Source organism: Oryx dammah, unplaced genomic scaffold (assembly GCF_014754425.2).
Source record: "Oryx dammah isolate SB20612 unplaced genomic scaffold, SCBI_Odam_1.1 HiC_scaffold_26, whole genome shotgun sequence".
NCBI classification, from domain to species: domain Eukaryota; kingdom Metazoa; phylum Chordata; class Mammalia; order Artiodactyla; family Bovidae; genus Oryx; species Oryx dammah.
Window position 1 is genome coordinate 75,059,857 of NW_024070210.1, and position 19,312 is coordinate 75,079,168.

Below are 19,312 nucleotides of genomic sequence, written 5' to 3' on the forward strand. Positions count from 1 at the left end.
ACTCTTTGCGACCCCATGAATCACAGCACGCCAGGCCTCCCTGTCCATCACCAACTCCTGGAGTTCACTCAGACTCACGTCCATCGAGTCAGTGATGCCATCCACCCATCTCATCCTCTGTCGTCCCCTTTTCCTCCTGCCCCCAATCCCTCCCAGCATCAGAGTCTTTTCCAATGATTCAACTCTTTGCATGAGGTGGCCAAAGTACTGGAGTTTCAGCTTTAGCATCATTCCTTCCAGGGTTCACCCAGGGCTGATCTCCTTCAGAATGGACTGGTTGGATCTCCTTGCATTCCAAGGGACTCTCAAGAGTCTTCTCCAATACCACAGTTCAAAAGCATCAATTCTTAACGGCGCTCAGCCTTCTTCACAGTCCAACTCTCACATCCATATATGACCACAGGAAAAACCATAGCCTTGACTAGACAGACCTTAGTCGGCAAAGTAATGTCTCTGCTTTTGAATATGCTATCTAGTTTGGTCATAACTTTTCTTACAAGGAGTAAGTGTCTTTTAATTTCATGGCTGCAGTCACCATCTGCAGTGATTTTGGAGCACAAAAAAATAAAGTCTGACACTGTTTCCACTGTTTCCCCATCTATTTCCCATGAAGTGATGGGACTGGATCCATGATCTTTGTTTTCTGAATGTTGAGCTTTAAGCCAACTGTTTCACTCTCCACTTTCACTTTCATCAAGAGGCATTTTAGTTCCTCTTCACTTTCTGCCATAAGGGTGGTGTCATCTGCATATCTGAGGTTATTGATATTTCTCCCGGCAATCTTGATTCCAGCTTGTGTTTCTTCCAGAAAATCCAAGGTATATCAAGAAAGAAAATAATGTGGTCAAGTAGATAGTAACTTTGTTAGATTCAACATAACTTTTGGTGACAAAGGGATAGGCAAGGAGAAAATAAATGATGGTCACAAAGCCTCCTTTAAATAATCCTTCTAAAGAAAAAGAACTGCATGTTGTAGGACTGATTAAAACCTCAGAGGAGATGTCTTCCATACAGAACCTATGTAGTCTTCATATTTGCTGTTTTTCATTTTAAGTTTTGCTAAAGCAATGATGGGGTTTCCCAGGTGGCACAATGGTGAATCCCCACCTATGTAGAAGACACGAGTTCAATTCCTGGGTCAGGAAGATTCCCTGGGAGAGTAAATGGGAACCCACTCCAGTATTCTTGCCTGAAAAATTCCATGGACAGAGGAGCCTGGTGGGCTACAGCCCAAGGGACCACACAGTCAGACATAACTGAGTGACTGAGCATGCACATCAATGATGTAGAGCTATTTATTTTTCAATATAATATTATTAAGTAGAAGAAAAATAATTAGGAATCATGCAGAAGACAACATAATTTAAACTTTAGTAGATTTGATTTTGTTTTAAAGAGACAGAAAAATTAAAATACTAACCACATATTTTAAAAATAAAAACAATGCATAATCAAACATATTTCATTCTAATTTATATTCAGTTCAGAAAAAAAGAGGGAGGAGGAATGAGAAATGGGGAAGTAAAGTAATAAAGAGATATACAAAGCTTTGAAGATAAAAATAATAGATAAAGAGGAAGGGGAAATTAAGGAATAACAATACATGCAAATGCAGCCATGAAATTAAAAGATGCTTACTCCTTGGAAGGAAAGTTATGACCAACCTAGATAGCATATTAAAAAGCAGAGACATTACTTTGCCAATAAAGGTCCATCTAGTCAAGGCTATGTTTTTCCAGTGGTCAAGTATGGATGTGAGAGTTGGACTATAAAGAAAGCTGAGCACCGAAGTATTGATGCTTTTGAACTGTGGTGTTGGAGAAGACTTTTGAGAGTCCCTTGGACTGCAAGGAGATCCAACCAGTCCATCTAAAGGAGATCAGTCCTGGGTGTTCATTGGAAGGACTGACGTTGAAGCTGAAACTCCAATACTTTGGCCATCTGATGAGAAGAGCTGATTCATTTGAAAAGACCCTGATGCTGGGAAAGATTGAGGGCAGGAAGAGAAGGGGACAACAGAGGATGAAATGGTTGGATGGCATCACCAACTTGATGGACATGGGTTTGGGTGGACTCCAGGAGTTGGTGATGGACAGGGAGGCCTGGTGTGCTGCGGTTCATGGGGTCACAAAGAGTCCAACACGACTGAGTGACTGAACTGAACTGAACTGAATACATGAAAAGACTGTATTAGGAAAATAAGAAATGAATATGAAAGGATAGAGACGTATAAAATGTATGTTCTGAAAATCATATATTCAAATAGACAACAGATAAAAGAAAGTTCTCTTTAAAAAAAAAAAACAAAAATTAAAATATGCAGAAAAACACGTGGGAAGAAAAATTCACATGCTGGGGTACATTACAATCTTTATTGCCACCAAAGACTTTTTCAAATATCATTTTTTCATAAAATGAAAGTGAAAGTGAAGTCACTCAGTCATGTCTGACTCATTGTGACCCCATGGACTGTAGCCTATCAGGCTCATCCCTCCATGGGATTCTCCAGACAAGAGTACTGGAGTGGGTTGCCATTTATAGACATAATCAAGGACCTTGCTTCCTAAAGTTTGCCACAATACTTAAAATAAAATTAACTTGATGATCTAACTAATCCTCATAACAGAGACTTCATATTAGTGTTAGTAAAAAATGATAATTTTAGACAATCTTATGAATTAAAGTCATGAACCATGATGTATTTTAGTGTTAGCAAGATCCAAATCTCACATCCATACATGACTACTGGAAAACCATAGCTTGACTAGACAGACCTTTGTTGCAATGCAATGCCTCTGCTTTTTAAGATGCTATCTAAGCTGGTCATAGCTTTTCTTCTAAGGAGCAAGCATCTTTTAATTTCATGGCTACAGTCACCATCTATAGTGATTTTGGAGCCCAAGAAAATAAAATCTCTCACTGTTTGCACTGTTTCCCCATCTGTTTGCCAAGAAGTGATGGGACCAGATGCCATGATCTTAGTTTTTTGAATATTGAGTTTTAAGCCAAGTTTTTCACTCTCCTCTTTCACTTTTGTCAAGAGGCTCTTTAGTTCCTTTTCACTTTCTGCCATAAGGGTAGTGTCATCTGTGTATCTGAGGTTATTGATATTTCTCCTGGCAATCTTGATTCCAGCTTGTGCTTCATCCAATCCGACATTTCACTTGATGTACTCCGCATAAGTTAAATAAGCAGGGTGGCAATACACAGCCTTGACATACTCCTTTCCCAATTTGGAACCAGCCTGTTGTTCCATGTCCAGTTCTTGTTGCTTCTTGACCTGCTGTATCAGGAGTCAGATCAGGTGGTCTGTTATTCTCATCTCTTTGAGAATTTTCCACAGTTTGTTGTGATCCACACAGTCAAAGGCTTTGGCATAGTCAATAAAGCAGAAGTGGATGTTTTTCTGAAACTCTCTTGCTTTTTCCATGATCCAACAGATGTTGGCAATTTAGTCTCTGGTTCCTCTGCCTTTTCTAAATCCAGCTTGAACTGGAAGTTCATGGTTCACATACTGTTGAAGCCTGACTTGAGGAATTTTGAGCATTACTTTGCTGGCGTGTGAGATGAGTACAATTGTGCAACAGTTTGAACATTCTTTGCCATTGCCTTTCTTTGGGATTAGAACAAAAACTGACCTTTTCCAGTCCTGTAACCAGTGCTGAGTTTTCCAAATTTGCTGGCATATTGAGTACAGCACTTTCATAGCATCATCTTTTAGGATTTTAAGTAGCTCCACTGGAATTTCATCACCTCCACTAGCTTTGTTCATAGTGATGCTTCCTAAGGATCACTTGGCTTTGCGTTCCAGGATGTCTGGCTCTAGGTGAGTGATCACACCCTTGTGGTTATCTGGGTCATGAAGATGTGTTTTATATAGTTCTTCTGTGTATTCTTGCCACTTCTTTTTAATATCTTCTGCTTCTGTTTGGTCCATACTGCTCTGTCCTTTATTGTGCCCATCTTTGCATGAAATGTTAATAAATAATACATTCATACACTTTAAAATTAATTATTTAAAAATAGTCTGTACAGTGAGGAGATCTCCTTCCCATCTTAATTCTCCTGTGTCCATTTCTCCTCACATCTCACAGCAGAAAATTAATATTAATTTCTGTTGTGTCCTTTAAAAATTGCATGCATTTATAAGAAAGCATGAAAATAAGTTCTTAATTATATTTCTTTAGATATAATTTATAAGCATGAAAATGCACAGGTAAGTGTTGGACTTGAATATTTGTGTCAAATGTTAGCACTCAAGGAAATTCCAAACAAGATGTAGAATGTTTCCTTCATTCATTCCAGAAAATCTCTTTGTGATCTTTGTCATTCTTTTCTGCAAATACTACCATAGTTAGCAACCACTTTCTAATTTCTAACATCATAGACTAGTTTTGCTTTACCTTAGGTTTTATCAAAATGGAATCACATGACATGTATTCTTTTTTATCTGGCTTCTAACTCAGCATTAAGATTTTAATGTTCATGCATGTTGCATTATCTGCAGCTGTTCCTTTTAATTACCAAATAATGTTCCATTGTGTGTATAGAATCCAAAGGTTTTATTACTTTTATTCATTTATGGGCATTTCCATTAATATTCTAATGTAAATCATTTTGTCCATAAGTTTCCATTTCTCTTGGCTAACCACTTACGAGTAGGATCTCCGGATCCTAAGGTAGATGTAAACTAGCAACATATGAGAGAGTTCAAGTTGACCGGCGTTTGCTGTAGTGTGTTAATTGTGCCTTTTTATTTTTTGTATTTCTGATGCTTGGACACCTTGGGCCCTGCCAACCCCAGAAAGTCTGCACTGCCCAGAGTTCTCCCATTCCTACAGATAATGAATGACTTATCTGCAAAGCCACCTTTCATATGCAAATCAGCCAGTTTAGAACCCAGTATTTCAGTTGCTTCCTTTGTCAGGCTCTCACAGTTCTGATCCACTGGGCAACCTAGTCACTTATATGAAAGGGTCTGGTGTCTAGGATGTTATATATATGTGGGGGCACTACATTTTTGTTGCCTTCTGAGTTTTACTGAGCAAACTTATGCCTGTGCTGCAGAGTGGTGGGATTGTGCTCTGTCTGAACACATGGTCACATGTCTTGAGCCATTTCCCAGATGACTAATGATGTGCATCTTCCCACGAACGTAACAATCACTTGTATATTTCTTTTCTAAAGTGTCTGTTCCAGTCTTTTGGGGGTGAGGGGTTGTGCTTAGTGGCTTGCAGGATCTTAGTGCCCCAACCAGGGATCCAACCGGGGCCCCCTTCAGTAGGAGTCCTAACCACTGGACTACGAGGGAAATCCCCATTTAAATCTTTTTACTTGTTTTTCATGAGGAAAGTGATTAGGAGTGATTAGGAAATCCCAAATTTCCCTCCCAGTGTATAATTTGCTTGTTAATTTCATAATGGTATATTTTGATGAACAGTAATTTTTTTATTTCTTAAGATTTATCAATTTTATGATTACAGCTTCTTTTGTGCTATTTAAGAAATCATTGCTTATCCCAAATATGGAAAAAAAAAAAAAAAAACAAACACTCTTCTACGTTTTCTCCTAGGAGCTTTATAGTTCTAACTGCTACATTTAGACTATGATCCAACTCCAAATTAATTTTGTGTGTGCAGTGAGCTTGATGTCCAAGCTCATTGTTTTCCATACATGTATTCAGTTGCTCTAGTATTATTTGTTTGAAACTTTCCTTTCTTGGTGAATTGTATATGTATCTTTGACAAAAATCAGTTTACAATTTGTGTGAGTCTGCTTCTGCCTCCTCTCTTTTGGGCCATCAGTCTGTCTTCACATCAATACCACACTCTCTTGGTTAGTGTAGCTTTTTAATGAGCCAATCATGCTTATGTAATGAAGCCTCCATAAAAACCCAGAAGGATAGATCTTTGGTCCTTTTTGGAGAATTTCCATATCCCAGAAACAGACTACCTCCACATGCTCCTGTACCAGGCTCCAAGCTCCTTTGTTAAGAACTTTACCCCATATATCTTTTCATCTGGCTGTTGATGCATATCCTTTGAAATCCTTTGTAACAAGTTGCTAATGGTAAGTAAATAGGTTTCCCCAAGTTCTGTGAGCTGTTCTAACAAATTGAACCTGAGAAAGGGATTGTGGGAACCTCTGATTTGTAGCCAATCAGGCAGAAGACAGATGATAACCTGGCACCTGGCATCTCAAGTGGAGGTTGTTCCTGTGGAACTGAGCAGTTGACCTATGGAATCAGATTCTGCTTCCAAGGAGATAGTGTCAGATCTGAGCTGAATTCTTGGACACCCTCCTGCAGTCCAGGAATTGCTCATTAGTGTGCAAAAGCTTCCACACAAATATGGGGGTGGAGAACTCCACTGTGACATCATAGGGAAAGCTTCCCAAAGCAAAGAACAGACGTTAAGTATCACTATTCCTTCCTATGTGCCTGAGGTGCACTGGATCTGACACAGATTACCTCCTCAATAAATTGAATCCAGATAAAGAATCACCCGTGGTGGATTCATGTCAATGTATGCCAAAACCAATACAGAATTGTAAAGTAAAAAAAATAAATTATTAAAAAAAAATAATAAATAAAAAAAAGAATAACCCTGGGATTATTTTAATCATTTATTTACACACATTCATTCCTGATACTGACAAGAACCTACTTCCCTCAAAATCTAATCATAGTACGTTATCAAAAACATATGACTAAAGCTCAAAGCTCCCAAAGTGCTCTTGCCCTTGGATGAAATGATCCTCTAGTTTTGAAATTGAAAAGTTCATTTAAATTTTAAAAATTGCATAAACACAAACATTACAATCTTTTACATTCTGAAGCATGGTCAGTAATTGGGTTCTGAGTATTAGGGAATTAATTGATCACTAACAAATAATTCACTAAAGAATTCTCACTAGAGAGTTAAAGAAAATTATGGAAATTATAGGTTTTTTCCATTTATATCTTAAAAAGAAACATAAAATTTGATGTAGTAGTAAAGAACGTTTAATTATAGTGCTAACAAAAGCAACACACTACTAATTTAACATAAATGGCAGAATAAGCAAATACAGAAGACATAAAGACTGACAAAAGAGGTGATCTTTAAAAAAATCACACGGCTGGTTGTCTATCAGTTCCAATCAACCTAGAATCCCTTTCCTCCAAGTCTATTTTCACCTTGGAGAGTGTAAGGAGACTGACTTTAAAAACTACTAGCTGACTAGCAACTTCCTCTGAGAGAGGAGTCTCACACAGTAATCAAACTACACTCAGCTATGAATTTATAAAATTTATTTCCAACATGTGACAAAATCTTGACTCCTGTCAACAATACTGTTGAGTGGTTACCACCTGGCATGAGTTGAAATGGCTTATAGGAATAAACCCTCACTTTCCATTCTGGAAAGAGGAAGAAGATAAAGGAGTAAATAATCTATTTTTCTAGTCCCAGGAAGATGGTTTACCAAACATCAACCCACTGGACTAAGACTGAAATGATAATAATATTTAATTAGGTCACTTGGAGAAGAAAATGGCAACCCACTCCAGTAATCTTGCTTGGAAAATCCCATGGACAGGAGAGCCTGGCGGGATACAGTCCCGGGAGTCACAAAAGAGTGGGACACGACTTAGCAACTAAATGAAAACATAGTCTCTTGAAACTACTCATATTCATATACTAGCCACTTACTTCTTTGTATTCATGGTGGACATATCTCCCAGATCTTAGTTTTATTATTTCTCAACATACATTATCCTCAGAGCCAAACCCTCTCCAGAAAAGCCTCAGTAAACAATTAGTGAAAATGTGTGTTTTATCAGATCATTATATCTTAAATTCTGATAGTGATCTGCCAGAAATTTCAGAGAAAGTGTGAGTAAATTTATCTCCATCCTAATTTCTTTATTTTTTCACCAATTAGAGGGAAAACCTAGTGGGATTTAAGACCTCAGAAAAAAGGAGGTAGCAAAAGCAACAATACTACTGCAAATACTTCCTTCTTTAGGACAAAAACCCTCAGAAGGACTATAGAAAATGCCATTAATCTTTCACTTCTCTTTACATAAAATGTATCGGTTGACCAGCTTCCTCATGGCCATTTTTACTTCCTTGTTTCGAAGTGTGTAGATGATGGGATTAAGTAGAGGGAATATCACAGTATGGAACACAGACACCACTTTATCTAGGGAAAAAGAGTCAAATGGGCGAGCATAAATGTAGATGGATGGCCCAAACATTAGTACCACAATAGTGATGTGGGAGTAGCAGGTGGACATGGCCCGACTGGTACTCTCACCTGAACCTGAGTGTTTCTTGAGCATCACCAGGAGGAAGGCATAGGACATGAGAAGAGCAATGAAACACACCACAGAGATCAGACCACTGCTAAAGATCATCACTAACTCCTCCGGGAAGGTGTTGGCACAGGCAATCCGGACAACCTGTGTGATGTCACAGAAGTAACTGTCTAACTCATTAGGCCCACAGAAGGGAAGTCGAACAATGAGAGCTACCTGTATTGTAGAGTGAATGAAGCCCCCCAACCAGGAGAAAGCCACCAGGATACAGCAGAGACGTCGATTCATGATGGTAGCATAGTGGAGGGGGCGGCAGATAGCAGCATATCGATCAAAGGCCATCACTGTGAGCAGGAACATCTCTGAGGCCCCAACAAAGTGCAAGAAGAAGAGCTGAGCAATGCACCCACCAAAGGAAATAACCTTCCTTTCCACAAAGAAGTCTACAAGCATTTTAGGGGCTGTGATGGAAGAGTACCAAATGTCAAGGAAGGCCAGATTAGCCAACAGAAAATACATGGGTGAAGTCAGATGTGGGTCAAGCCTGATGGTGCAAATAATAAGAATATTTACTGGAACAATGAACAAGTAGAAGGACAGAAATATAACAAATAGTACTAGTTGCACTTCCCGAGCCTGCGATAGGCCAGTGAGAACAAATTCTGTCACCCTGGTGTAATTTGCAGTTTCCATTTCTTCACTTTTTTTCATAATATGGCTATGAAAAATAAAGGAATTTTTATTACTCCAAATAGCATTTAACCTGAGTTATATCAACACTTTAAAAATCATCAAATCTGGTCTGCCATTAAGAGATTGTACTAGCATAAGTTTGGTTGCCTAATTTTATATTGTATAAACCAAGATAAGGAAAGAGTAAGTGATGATCTGAAAATTGGAAACACTGAAACCATACAAAATATATCATATATCTGACACCAAAATATCAACTTCTTAGTGTTATTTCTATTTTTTATGAAACTCAGAAATGCACTAATCCTTCCCCTAAACATCTACTATAATAAGCAATATGTGCAGCTGCTTCCAAGTTTAGCCAAATTTTAGACTGGTAATAAAAGATGCAACCTGTTCTTTCTAGATTTTTGTGGTTGTTGTTGCTGTTAATGATGATGTGAAATCTGATCGATTTGGAAACTTGGGCTTGTAGTCTAATATTGGGTGTGCTGATCTGATGATATTTTAGCATCAAAGAGATGCCCGGGCTTCAAGTTTAGTGAATGGATATCTTTCTCCTTTAACCAAAACTTAGAGAACTTAACCCTTGGTTATATGTAAACAACCACGAAATACAACAATGCAGGGCCCTATGTGAAAATTATTTATGCGGATTACTCCATTGGCCATGCATTTTACCCTGTTTCAGGTAGTTAAGAAGAAAATGTAGTAATTAAGAAATGGATATGCTTGGCACCCAAGCTGACCCATTCTGTCATTTCAAGCTGGCAGTGGGAATAAGATTATTGATAAAATTTTTCTTAAGGCCTAATGTTGAACTTGTTTCTATTAGATCTAACAAGACCACCAAATAAAACTAAGACAATCATTTACTTTACCAAATATGCTTCCTCTTTTAAGTAATGTAAAAACTGCCACACCAAAGTAACAATTTCTTGTGAACAACAACCAATGATAAAGAGTTGCTTCTGTTCTAATGATGGGCTGTTTTATAGCATTGCCTTTCCTCAGGGAAGTACATATATATAAAGGTTAGGGTTCTAGAAAAACAAATAGATACCATAGTGTCTGTGAACTAAAGCTTGTGTATAATATTAACCAAAGAAATTCAGTGTTTCCACTGTGGAACCTACAGCCTCAACTCATGCATAATTTTAACAAACACAGACTTCCAAATGTGTTATAAAAGCATTTTATTATAATGAAGGGATGGTTCATTACAAGTGAACACCTCTCCCCCCACATTCCCTTAAAAAACAGTGTTTGCAAGGAATTTGACACAAGAGGCAGAAAAACAAAACACCAAGGAAGGTCAGTGGAATTATTTAGTATTTAGCAAAGGGGAAATATTCTGACATTCATGAATAGCCCAGTATGGATCCTCAGTGAGTTAATCAATCATGTAAAGTAAGATAGGAACATTTAAAATTCCATTTTGAAATATTTTAATTAAAAGATAGATGATGCTGCCAGTTTTCAATCCTCAACTTTCTTAAAAGAATGGTTATTCAGAATGACATATTTCCTAGGATTTTTGAAAGCCACAGTGTTACTGTACTTACTTGGAGAAGGTGCCCCGTGGCCTCCATACTAAAAGCAGAAAAAATAAATAATTGTAAATCCACAGCATACTGTTCATCTATTACTCACTGATAAGTCAGCTCTGAGTTTCCAACAATCAAAAGTGTCTCTATCAAAAGCATCCAGAACCTTATGATTACTTAGTTTACTTGGATATTTAGCTATTATGGTATGCCATTTTCAAACATGTGGAATGATTATTTGCTCTTAATGAAATAACTGCCCTCTTGTTACTAAAAGTAAATGAATATTTCAATGCAGTAAATACTATTACAAGACACTAAGTATTTTTAATTTTCAAGGGGACACTGATATAATTCCGATTATTGTCACAGAGGTCACGCTTTCCTCCTCTGTCATACTCTGTACCTATCCCATCAAAAAGAAGAGAAAATGCCACTGATCTAGAAAGAATCTGGGTGAATGTGTGTTGATGTACTGGAAAGCCAAACATACTTCAGGTGTTATGAAATAGAAAGGACTATTTCACCAGAAAAAAAAAAATAGTGTTAAAGAGATATATTTTTGTACCTCAATGTCTGATATATGACATAAAATTAGAAACTAATAATATACACCTCATGAAGATAACTTACCTGACTTATTCCTTGGGGGGAAAAAAAATAACAAAGCATTTCATCTTTCCTCCCTCCTTGGTAAATGCCTATCTCCTCCACTACTTACAACCAGCAAGTTACCAAACTCCTTACTCCCCAAGCCAGCACTCAGCTGCTACTCATAAAACACAAACACACATGCAGCGCTCTATCAAGGGCAAACCAACATATATATACCCTACATGAACATGGCCATGGCCTAAATATTATGAAACCCACAACAGTGCTGACCCTGGGCTGTATTTGTGATTTGTGCTGTCCACTGTTGTGTCCAACTCTGTGATGCTATGGACTGTACCCGCCAGGCTCCTCTGTCCATGGGATTCTCCAGGCAAGAATCTTGGAATGGGTTGCTGTGCCCTCCTCCAGGGGATGGTCCCAGCTCAGGGATCGAACCCATGTCTCCTGCGTCTCCTGCGTTACAAGTGGATTCTTTACCTCCTGAGCCACCAGGGAAGCCCACATTTGTGATTTAATGTGTATCAAAGCAAAGCTTCACACATGACATTGAAAGCTCTGTCTCAAAATGTATAACGTCTCTGTCATTTCTATAAAGTGTTCACTTGTTATACTCAACAAATATTTAGGGAATATTGACTACTTGTTAACACAGGAGAAGACAACAGTTTACAAAGGAGACTTGTGGCCTCATTGAGCTTCCATTTAAGAAATATATACAGATAATAAATTAGTGGACAAACAATGAGTAAATGAAAGAAATATAAATAAGTAAAAATAAAATAAATATCACTATTGATAAAAGAAGTAAATAAAAAGGGAATTGTGGTTAAATAAATGATGGTGGCATGTGGTAATGTGTAGTGGTGGCTTTCTTTAGGAAAGATACTCTGAATTGGTGGCATTTCAATTAAATTTGAAATTCAGGAGAAAACTATTTTAGGAATAGAGAACAACATGCATAAAGAATGTGGCAAAAAATAGTTTCTATGGGCTCTAGAAGACCTGTAACTGATCGAAGTACAAACAGAATAAAGAGACTAGACAAAGACCAAGCATTTGAGTCCTTGTTAAGGAATTGGATTTGAGCAGCTTCCAATATATTTTAGAGTAAAATCTAGAGAATGGCTGATTGCTATGTGAGTAAATTGAATAGAATTACATGCAGGAAAAACGTTGTGGTTTAATCTTTAAGTTTAGTCTTCAAGTTTAATCTTCAACAGCTATTTGGAGAAATAAATTGCCTCTTCAGAAAACATTTAAGATACGCAACTGGGAGGATTTAATATTCAATTGTATGTTATTGCCACACCACCAAAGTCAGCTGGAATGTGAGCACCATAATGACAAACTTTTTAAAAAATGTATCTTTATATCTTTTACGTTTGAAATGAGATTCATCTAGCACAGTCTAGGTTCTTAATAAAATTTGACTGTCTGCCAAAAATACTCACAAGTGTTGTATCACACTCTGAAAAATCTTGGGATTGTGCCAATAAAATCCAGAACAATGAATTATATTTGTGGGGAATTCTTGGAGGGAAATTCTTAGGGTAATCCATGGAGATTGAGTCAGGACATTTCTTTCTAAAGCCACCGTTTAAGAGGGGTTAACGATTCCAAGCCAATAAGTTCTTACTCACGGCAGCTGGTCAAGAGGGTTTTATTTCATTCTACATTCACTCATTTATACCTCCTAAGCTTCTGGATGCAAGCCTGCTTGTTTTTTTTTTTTTGGAGGGGGTAGTGTTTTTTAAAAGATAAAAGTTTGATATATTAAGGTGTCCTACATGACGATTTGATATACATATACACAGTGAAATGATAACTACTGTCAACCTATTGAATACATAATCACTTCCACATTGTTACCATTTTTTCTTGTGATGGGAGCACCTGAAATCTATTATGTTAGCAAATTTCCAATATTCCAATATAGCAGTGTTAACTATAATCATCTTGTACATTGGATCTCTAGACTTATTTATTCATTCTACATAACTGCAACTTTGTACATTTTGACCAGTATCTCCCTATTTCTCCCACCTCCCTACCTCTGATAACTACCATACTATTTTTAAATAGATAAAGAGATTATGATTTGTGCTTATACATCTATACACACATGTTATTCAGTGTTAAAAAAGGAGATCCTACCATTTATTTTGCAAAAAAAAAAAAAAAGGATGAAACTGGAGGATGTTATATTAAAGAACATAAGCCAGACAAAGACAGAAAAAAATATTGCATAATCTTATATGTAGAATCTTTAAAAAGTCTGCTCCTCCTTTACTAGTATCTTGTAAATTTCTATTCTGTGTTTACTCTGCAGGGGTGAAGTATCTGGAGGATGACTTTGGAGATACCTAGGGGTACAGAGGCCCTCCCTATCAGTGGGTGAACTGTGAACTCTCCTCAAGGGAGCAAAGTCTTTGGGGAAAAACAATAATCTGTGAAGAATTTCTTTGTTACTAACAATATAATGTTCATTCATGTACCTAGCCAAGCTCTTTATAGCCACAAGGAGAATAGCTGTCTTGTTAATTTAACTAACTTAGGGAGGCTTTCACATAGATCTTGAAATAGCAAAAGATTAAATAACTCAAGTTACACTCATACTAGAGGCTTAAAAGAAATTAGCTATCATCTACAACCATTGTCCATTCTCTTTGCTTAGATGAGGATGTGAATGAAGAAAGTAGTATCTCTGTGAGTAAAAGTCACCTATCCTAGCCCGTCTTGATAACCAAAAACAAAAAACTCACAACTGAAAGAAATGCTTTCAGATTGTACTTCAATAGCATTGAGTAGAAGGATTATGCTGTCACTGAGAAATGGGTGAAAATGGAAGAGAAGGAAAGGTTATATTGATGAGAAGGAAGGAAGCTGTAAAAGAAAGAGAAAGTTATTATTCTGTATTTCTTTTGCAGATGAAAATAGCCCATCTTTATGGCTTACATTGCCACCAGTGGAATGTTCATTTAAAGGAAAAAAACAATTTTAAAAAAGAAAACTATTCATAAAATTTCAAGTTATGATTAATTGGAAACCATTTTATAAAGAAAATGCTGATTAGGGGAATATGGTACAGGTTGTGGAGCAGAGCTTTCACTCTATTGAGCCATGGGCAAGAAGAGCAAAGAAAATACAGAAATGGAGGCTAGGGGTTGGGGAGGGCATGAAGGTAAGTACAGCAGGAAGGTACTAGATATTTAGAAACTTTAAAGATATAGGATGTTTATTTTTAGAGCGTATTCCACCTGAGTAAGATCTGTGTTAGAGCACAACATTCAAAAAATACATTTTTTATAACAATGGAATGAGGAATCAAGTCATTATTTAAAGGCTTTTATCTTTATAACTCTTCTAATGCTGCATACAAGCTTGATTTTTTTTAATTATACAAAATCATCACAAAGAATCACATTTTAGAAAGTATAGGATCTTTTTCTAATTTAATTTTTTTTTAATTGGAGGAAAATTGCTTTACAATGTTGTGTTGGTTTTTGCCATAACCTAGAGCCTCTTATACAAAAGTGTAGGGTCTTAACTGACACTCACTCCAGTTTGAAAAGCAGCTGTAAAGAGCACTGAGCAATAATTGATAGACTTGGCTTCTCATTAGAGATCAGCCACCAAAATCTGTGTGATGTTGGAAAGGTCATCAACCTCCCATTATGTCAGTTTCTTCCTAACAACATAATGGATTTTAACAGTAGAATTTTAAGAAATCTTCTAGCTCTATAATTGTAAGATTCTTTGAAAATAAAAGTAGATTGAAAGTAAAGGTCCCAGAAAAGTTAATTAACAACTTTTTGTGGTTGGCACTTTGGAAGGACAGTAATGTAATCTTTCTGAACATATCCACATATAAAAGAAATTTGAATTAATTTCTCCTATTTCCCAGATATCAAGCTCAACTATCTTCTTCTTTAAGATAGTGAAGAGGTAGTATATGAAAAATTTTCCCCATGTAGATGGGTATGTGGAGACCAAGTTCCCTGAGTCTCATAATTAAACCAGTAGCAGAAAATACCAAGATGTACTTCTCTCGATTTCCTGTATACTCTGTTGCCCACAGTAAACTAAGGAAGAAGAAAGCCTTAGAGTCAGAGAATGACTGATCTCAGTATGAGTGTTTTGAGGATTATTTGCTGCTTGAACATTTCTTGTATAATAGATTTAGATACGGAGCATCAGTGCCCTGGTTTGAAACACAGCTGACCACTTACTGGCTCCTGTAGCTCCTGTGATCCGGAATGACTCACTTCACTCTGCCTGAAATGCCCAATGGTGCAATGGAGATAATAATCATATCTTGTTCATAGGTATTATTATAGGGATTAATGAGCTAATAATACAAAACTCAGGAAAATGTCAGGCAAATAGCTCACACTTTCTTAAATTATTATCATTATTGCTGTTGCTCTCATTGTTATATTTCCCTAGCAAAATAGCAAGTTCAGTAGAGAAATTATCATCCTAATATATGATTCCCGAAGTATTATCCTTAACATCTGTTTATACTTCTCTATTTCCAGCTATCATCCCTGGGCCTGGAAGACTAAGATCAAGTCTAGGAAATAGCTTAGAGAGGAGGACAAGAACATCTGATTTCTAGATGCTACCATCTCCTCCTACTTTCCCCAGACTACAGTCCTATGTGACTTTTGATACATCACTACTACTAAATCTACCAGCTATTCTCAGAAGGCCTTCTTTCCAAAACACCTGGAAGTTAGCATAAATAATGTCTAACAAGCGCCATAGAAATTTGGGCATCTATAGGAGTACTCTGATGAACAGAGTACTATTATCTATTGCATTGTAATTTTCAACTTGTATTCTGGCCAAAGTAAACAGAAACTCTGATCCTCTTGAGGTCATGAAGCATGTCTCATTATACATCTCTCTAGTGCTTTAGATTACTCCTAGCACACTAACGTCTTTAATAAATGTTTATTGAATAAATAAATGAATGATTAAATCAATTTTAAGTGAATACATCAATGACTTATTAAGAAAAATTGTCAAATCCAAATCTAACTGTTTTATTAACTCATTTGGTGTTTTTTGATTCTGCTTCATGATTCCTGGCTTTGTTTCCTGGAGTCTTTTGAGATTAAGAATCTCAAAAGAATTCATCTCTGAGAATCTTCTCTGAAAGTAAGAATGGTTGATCCTATAGGTAGGAGATGACCAAAGTGTCTTCTCAGTGCCCCACTGAGGCTTTAGTTTGGGAGATCAAGCAAAAGATATTGTTTGTCCAAATCCATGCTTAAGATCTGGTCTATATGACCACCATGTTTTCCCTAAGATATTTTATTACCTGAGGCTTTCTGCTTCTTACCACTATTCTCTGAATATTTTACTTAATCATCCCAACCATTATATTCACCCCAGTATCTCAAAAATATAGTGGTTTATGCAATTATTCCAGCACCATTTTTCTACCTACCAATCAGAGGTGCCAGTCTTGGTGTAGTCAGGAACTACAGACAGGAGAGAAGGTGCCTCTTTCCCCATCCACAACAGAAAGCTCTGTCTTCTGTATTTTGGTGTATGTCAGTTCCTTCCTTGATGTAACAATGAGCTATCACTGCAGGTTGTGACTAAGAAAACTGATTCTCGGGAGGCCAGGGCCAGCCAGCTAGGAATCAAAACCCTGAGGGAATAATTTAAAAGTTGATGTGTATTTCACCCAAAGAGCATGGAAACACAACTTCTGAATTGCCCACACCAAGTAAAATGGCTAAGGATCAAAGGTAGAAAATGTTGTGATATGTGATATGCCTTCTAGAGTATGACATTCATTTCTAATTTTACTATCCTATAATACTATATCACTTAGAGATGCTGGATCATTAGGAAAACAGAGACCTGTCCAAACCATTATTAATACTACATAATTTGCTTGAACAGTTTATCCATGTTTGCACTGAGGACCTTAAGTGATAACTCTATAACATTTCTAACTTTATTCAATGTCTTCGATATATGTTTAGTGTTAATCTATTCAACACTACTTGTCAGCCATTGTACTAGGCACTAGGTATACAACGATTAACAAGAGAGAAACTGCCCTCATTTCTCTAAATAGGTTGATTATGAATCCTTAAATACTCGTATCACTCACCCAGAAATGTTCTATGGTAAATAACATTAGGTTCTATCTCAATTTTATTCCATCAGCCGAATTGCTGTCTCATCTTTCTCAGAATTTTTTCCCAAAATTATCTTCATATTATACTCTCAATAACCATACTTGATGTTTGTGTAGTGAGGATGGTAGAATTATGTTTTAATTTTTTAAAAATACATCTTCACTGATCTGGGGATTCTTCCACAAACTGTTGAAGATTTAAATTGGAGATGAAAAGACACAGGGTTTAAAATATAATTTGTTCTGAATGGCCTCAAAGGACAAACAAAACAAACATGTATTTTTAAAGAGGTTAAACACAGAAATTTTCAAAAACTGTTTTAAATAGTTGAAAAACACTTCACTTTCTTCCAAGTTTTTAGTAAAGTACATGAAGATATGAAATAATAAAAGTGTCAGGTTACCTATAAATTCTGACAAAAATAAATGATCACAAAAATAGTAGGAAAAAAAAGCATGCTTCTTTCCATCTTTTTTTCTTTTTTAGAAGGCTTCCTAACCGTTTCACTGGGCAAGTTGATATCGCTTAGAACTTAATTTTTCTTATCTGGGAACTAGAGATGCTAAGAACATATAAAATTGTTATTAAGTAAAACTGAAAAGCCATATGTCACAAGTCCAGCACAGAGTCTGGTGCATATTAGAGGCATAAATAGTAACCATGACAGTGAAAAAACAAAAGAAATAATGAGAGTGTCAATAAGACTAGTAGATAATGTATTCCAAATTCAAGTGAGAATAAACATTGATTAACAAGAAAACACTGCCAAATTGACTGTGTTAAAAAAAATCTACCTAAATTTTAGCGTGTGGCACGCCCTAGGACTGCTTCATGAAATAGAGACCAGTTGAAGAGTTCATGGCAGTTGTCCTGGACCAGAGAACCTGAGTCATCATCCTCTTTCCCTTCCAAATGTTCTTTGAAGGAAAAACAATCACAGTAATGTAATTCCAGTGACAAATTAGGGAAAGTTAGAGGTAGATCATATCTAGTCTGTACAGGTATGGTGCCATAAACACAAGCTGAGGTAGGGAGGATTGTGACAGGAAGGCAGGCTGGAAGACTCATCTTTCTTGTGTCAGATTTGCTTAGCAATGAGTTCAACAGTTAAGGTAAGAGAAAGACAGATCAATAACAAAGTAGGAGTGTGCAAATTTAAATCATGTCAGTCCCTGGAAACTGGACTAGTGGCTAAAATTTGTTCTTCAGGTATATTTTTGAGAAGATTATAGAGACATCCAAGCAGGATATAGAGTCTAAGTAGTTAAGTCCTCATTTGAGACTGAATTCAAATAAGTAGTATGAGATTAATAGAAAAGCAATTAGAAACAATGGAAAGGAAAAGTGTGAAAGCTTAAACAAAAGATAATACATGTACAAAAATGCTCTAAATACATTTTTTATTAAAAAGAAAGCTTTAGGTTTACATCATTATACAAATAATTTAATTCCTGCTTTTACAAATAGTATCTTTTATGTTATTGCTTTGGCTAAATATTCATACAAAGTTTGACTGACAAACATGAGAGTACATATCCATTTTCATTTCTAATTATATTTGCAGACTCTAAAATTTGCAATAATTTAGCCAATTTTAGCATGAAAATTAATAAACAAAATGTATGCCCAACTTAAAAAGCACAAAGGACTTATATGACTAAATGACAATTTCTGCTAGAATACATGAATAATTTGAATAAATAGAAAGAGATAACATAGTCTTGAATAGACAAAAGTAATACTGAAAAATAATAATTTTTCTTAATATATAAACAGTACAAAGCATATTGAACATATTTTGGGGATACTAAAAGAATTATTCCAAATTTCAACTCTGAAAAGAAATATCCTAAAAAATCAAGATATTTTGTAATGCCAAAAATAAATTATCACAGGGCATTGTCATCCAAGTAGAAAGAACTATTAAAGGAATAAATACAGTAATCTACCTGAGAAATAATAAAATTCAGTAGTCAGCACCATAGATTCTGGCCTCA

General features: G+C 36.3%; 1 protein-coding gene across 1 annotated transcript; it reads right to left on the reverse strand.

The window, feature by feature from the left end:
- Positions 1–8,050: 8,050 nt before the first annotated feature.
- Positions 8,051–9,010, reverse strand: LOC120853312 (olfactory receptor 4M1). The gene has a single exon (XM_040227043.1). The coding sequence runs from the start codon at positions 9,008–9,010 to the stop codon at positions 8,051–8,053; it is 960 nt and encodes a 319-aa protein (XP_040082977.1).
- Positions 9,011–19,312: the final 10,302 nt, after the last annotated feature.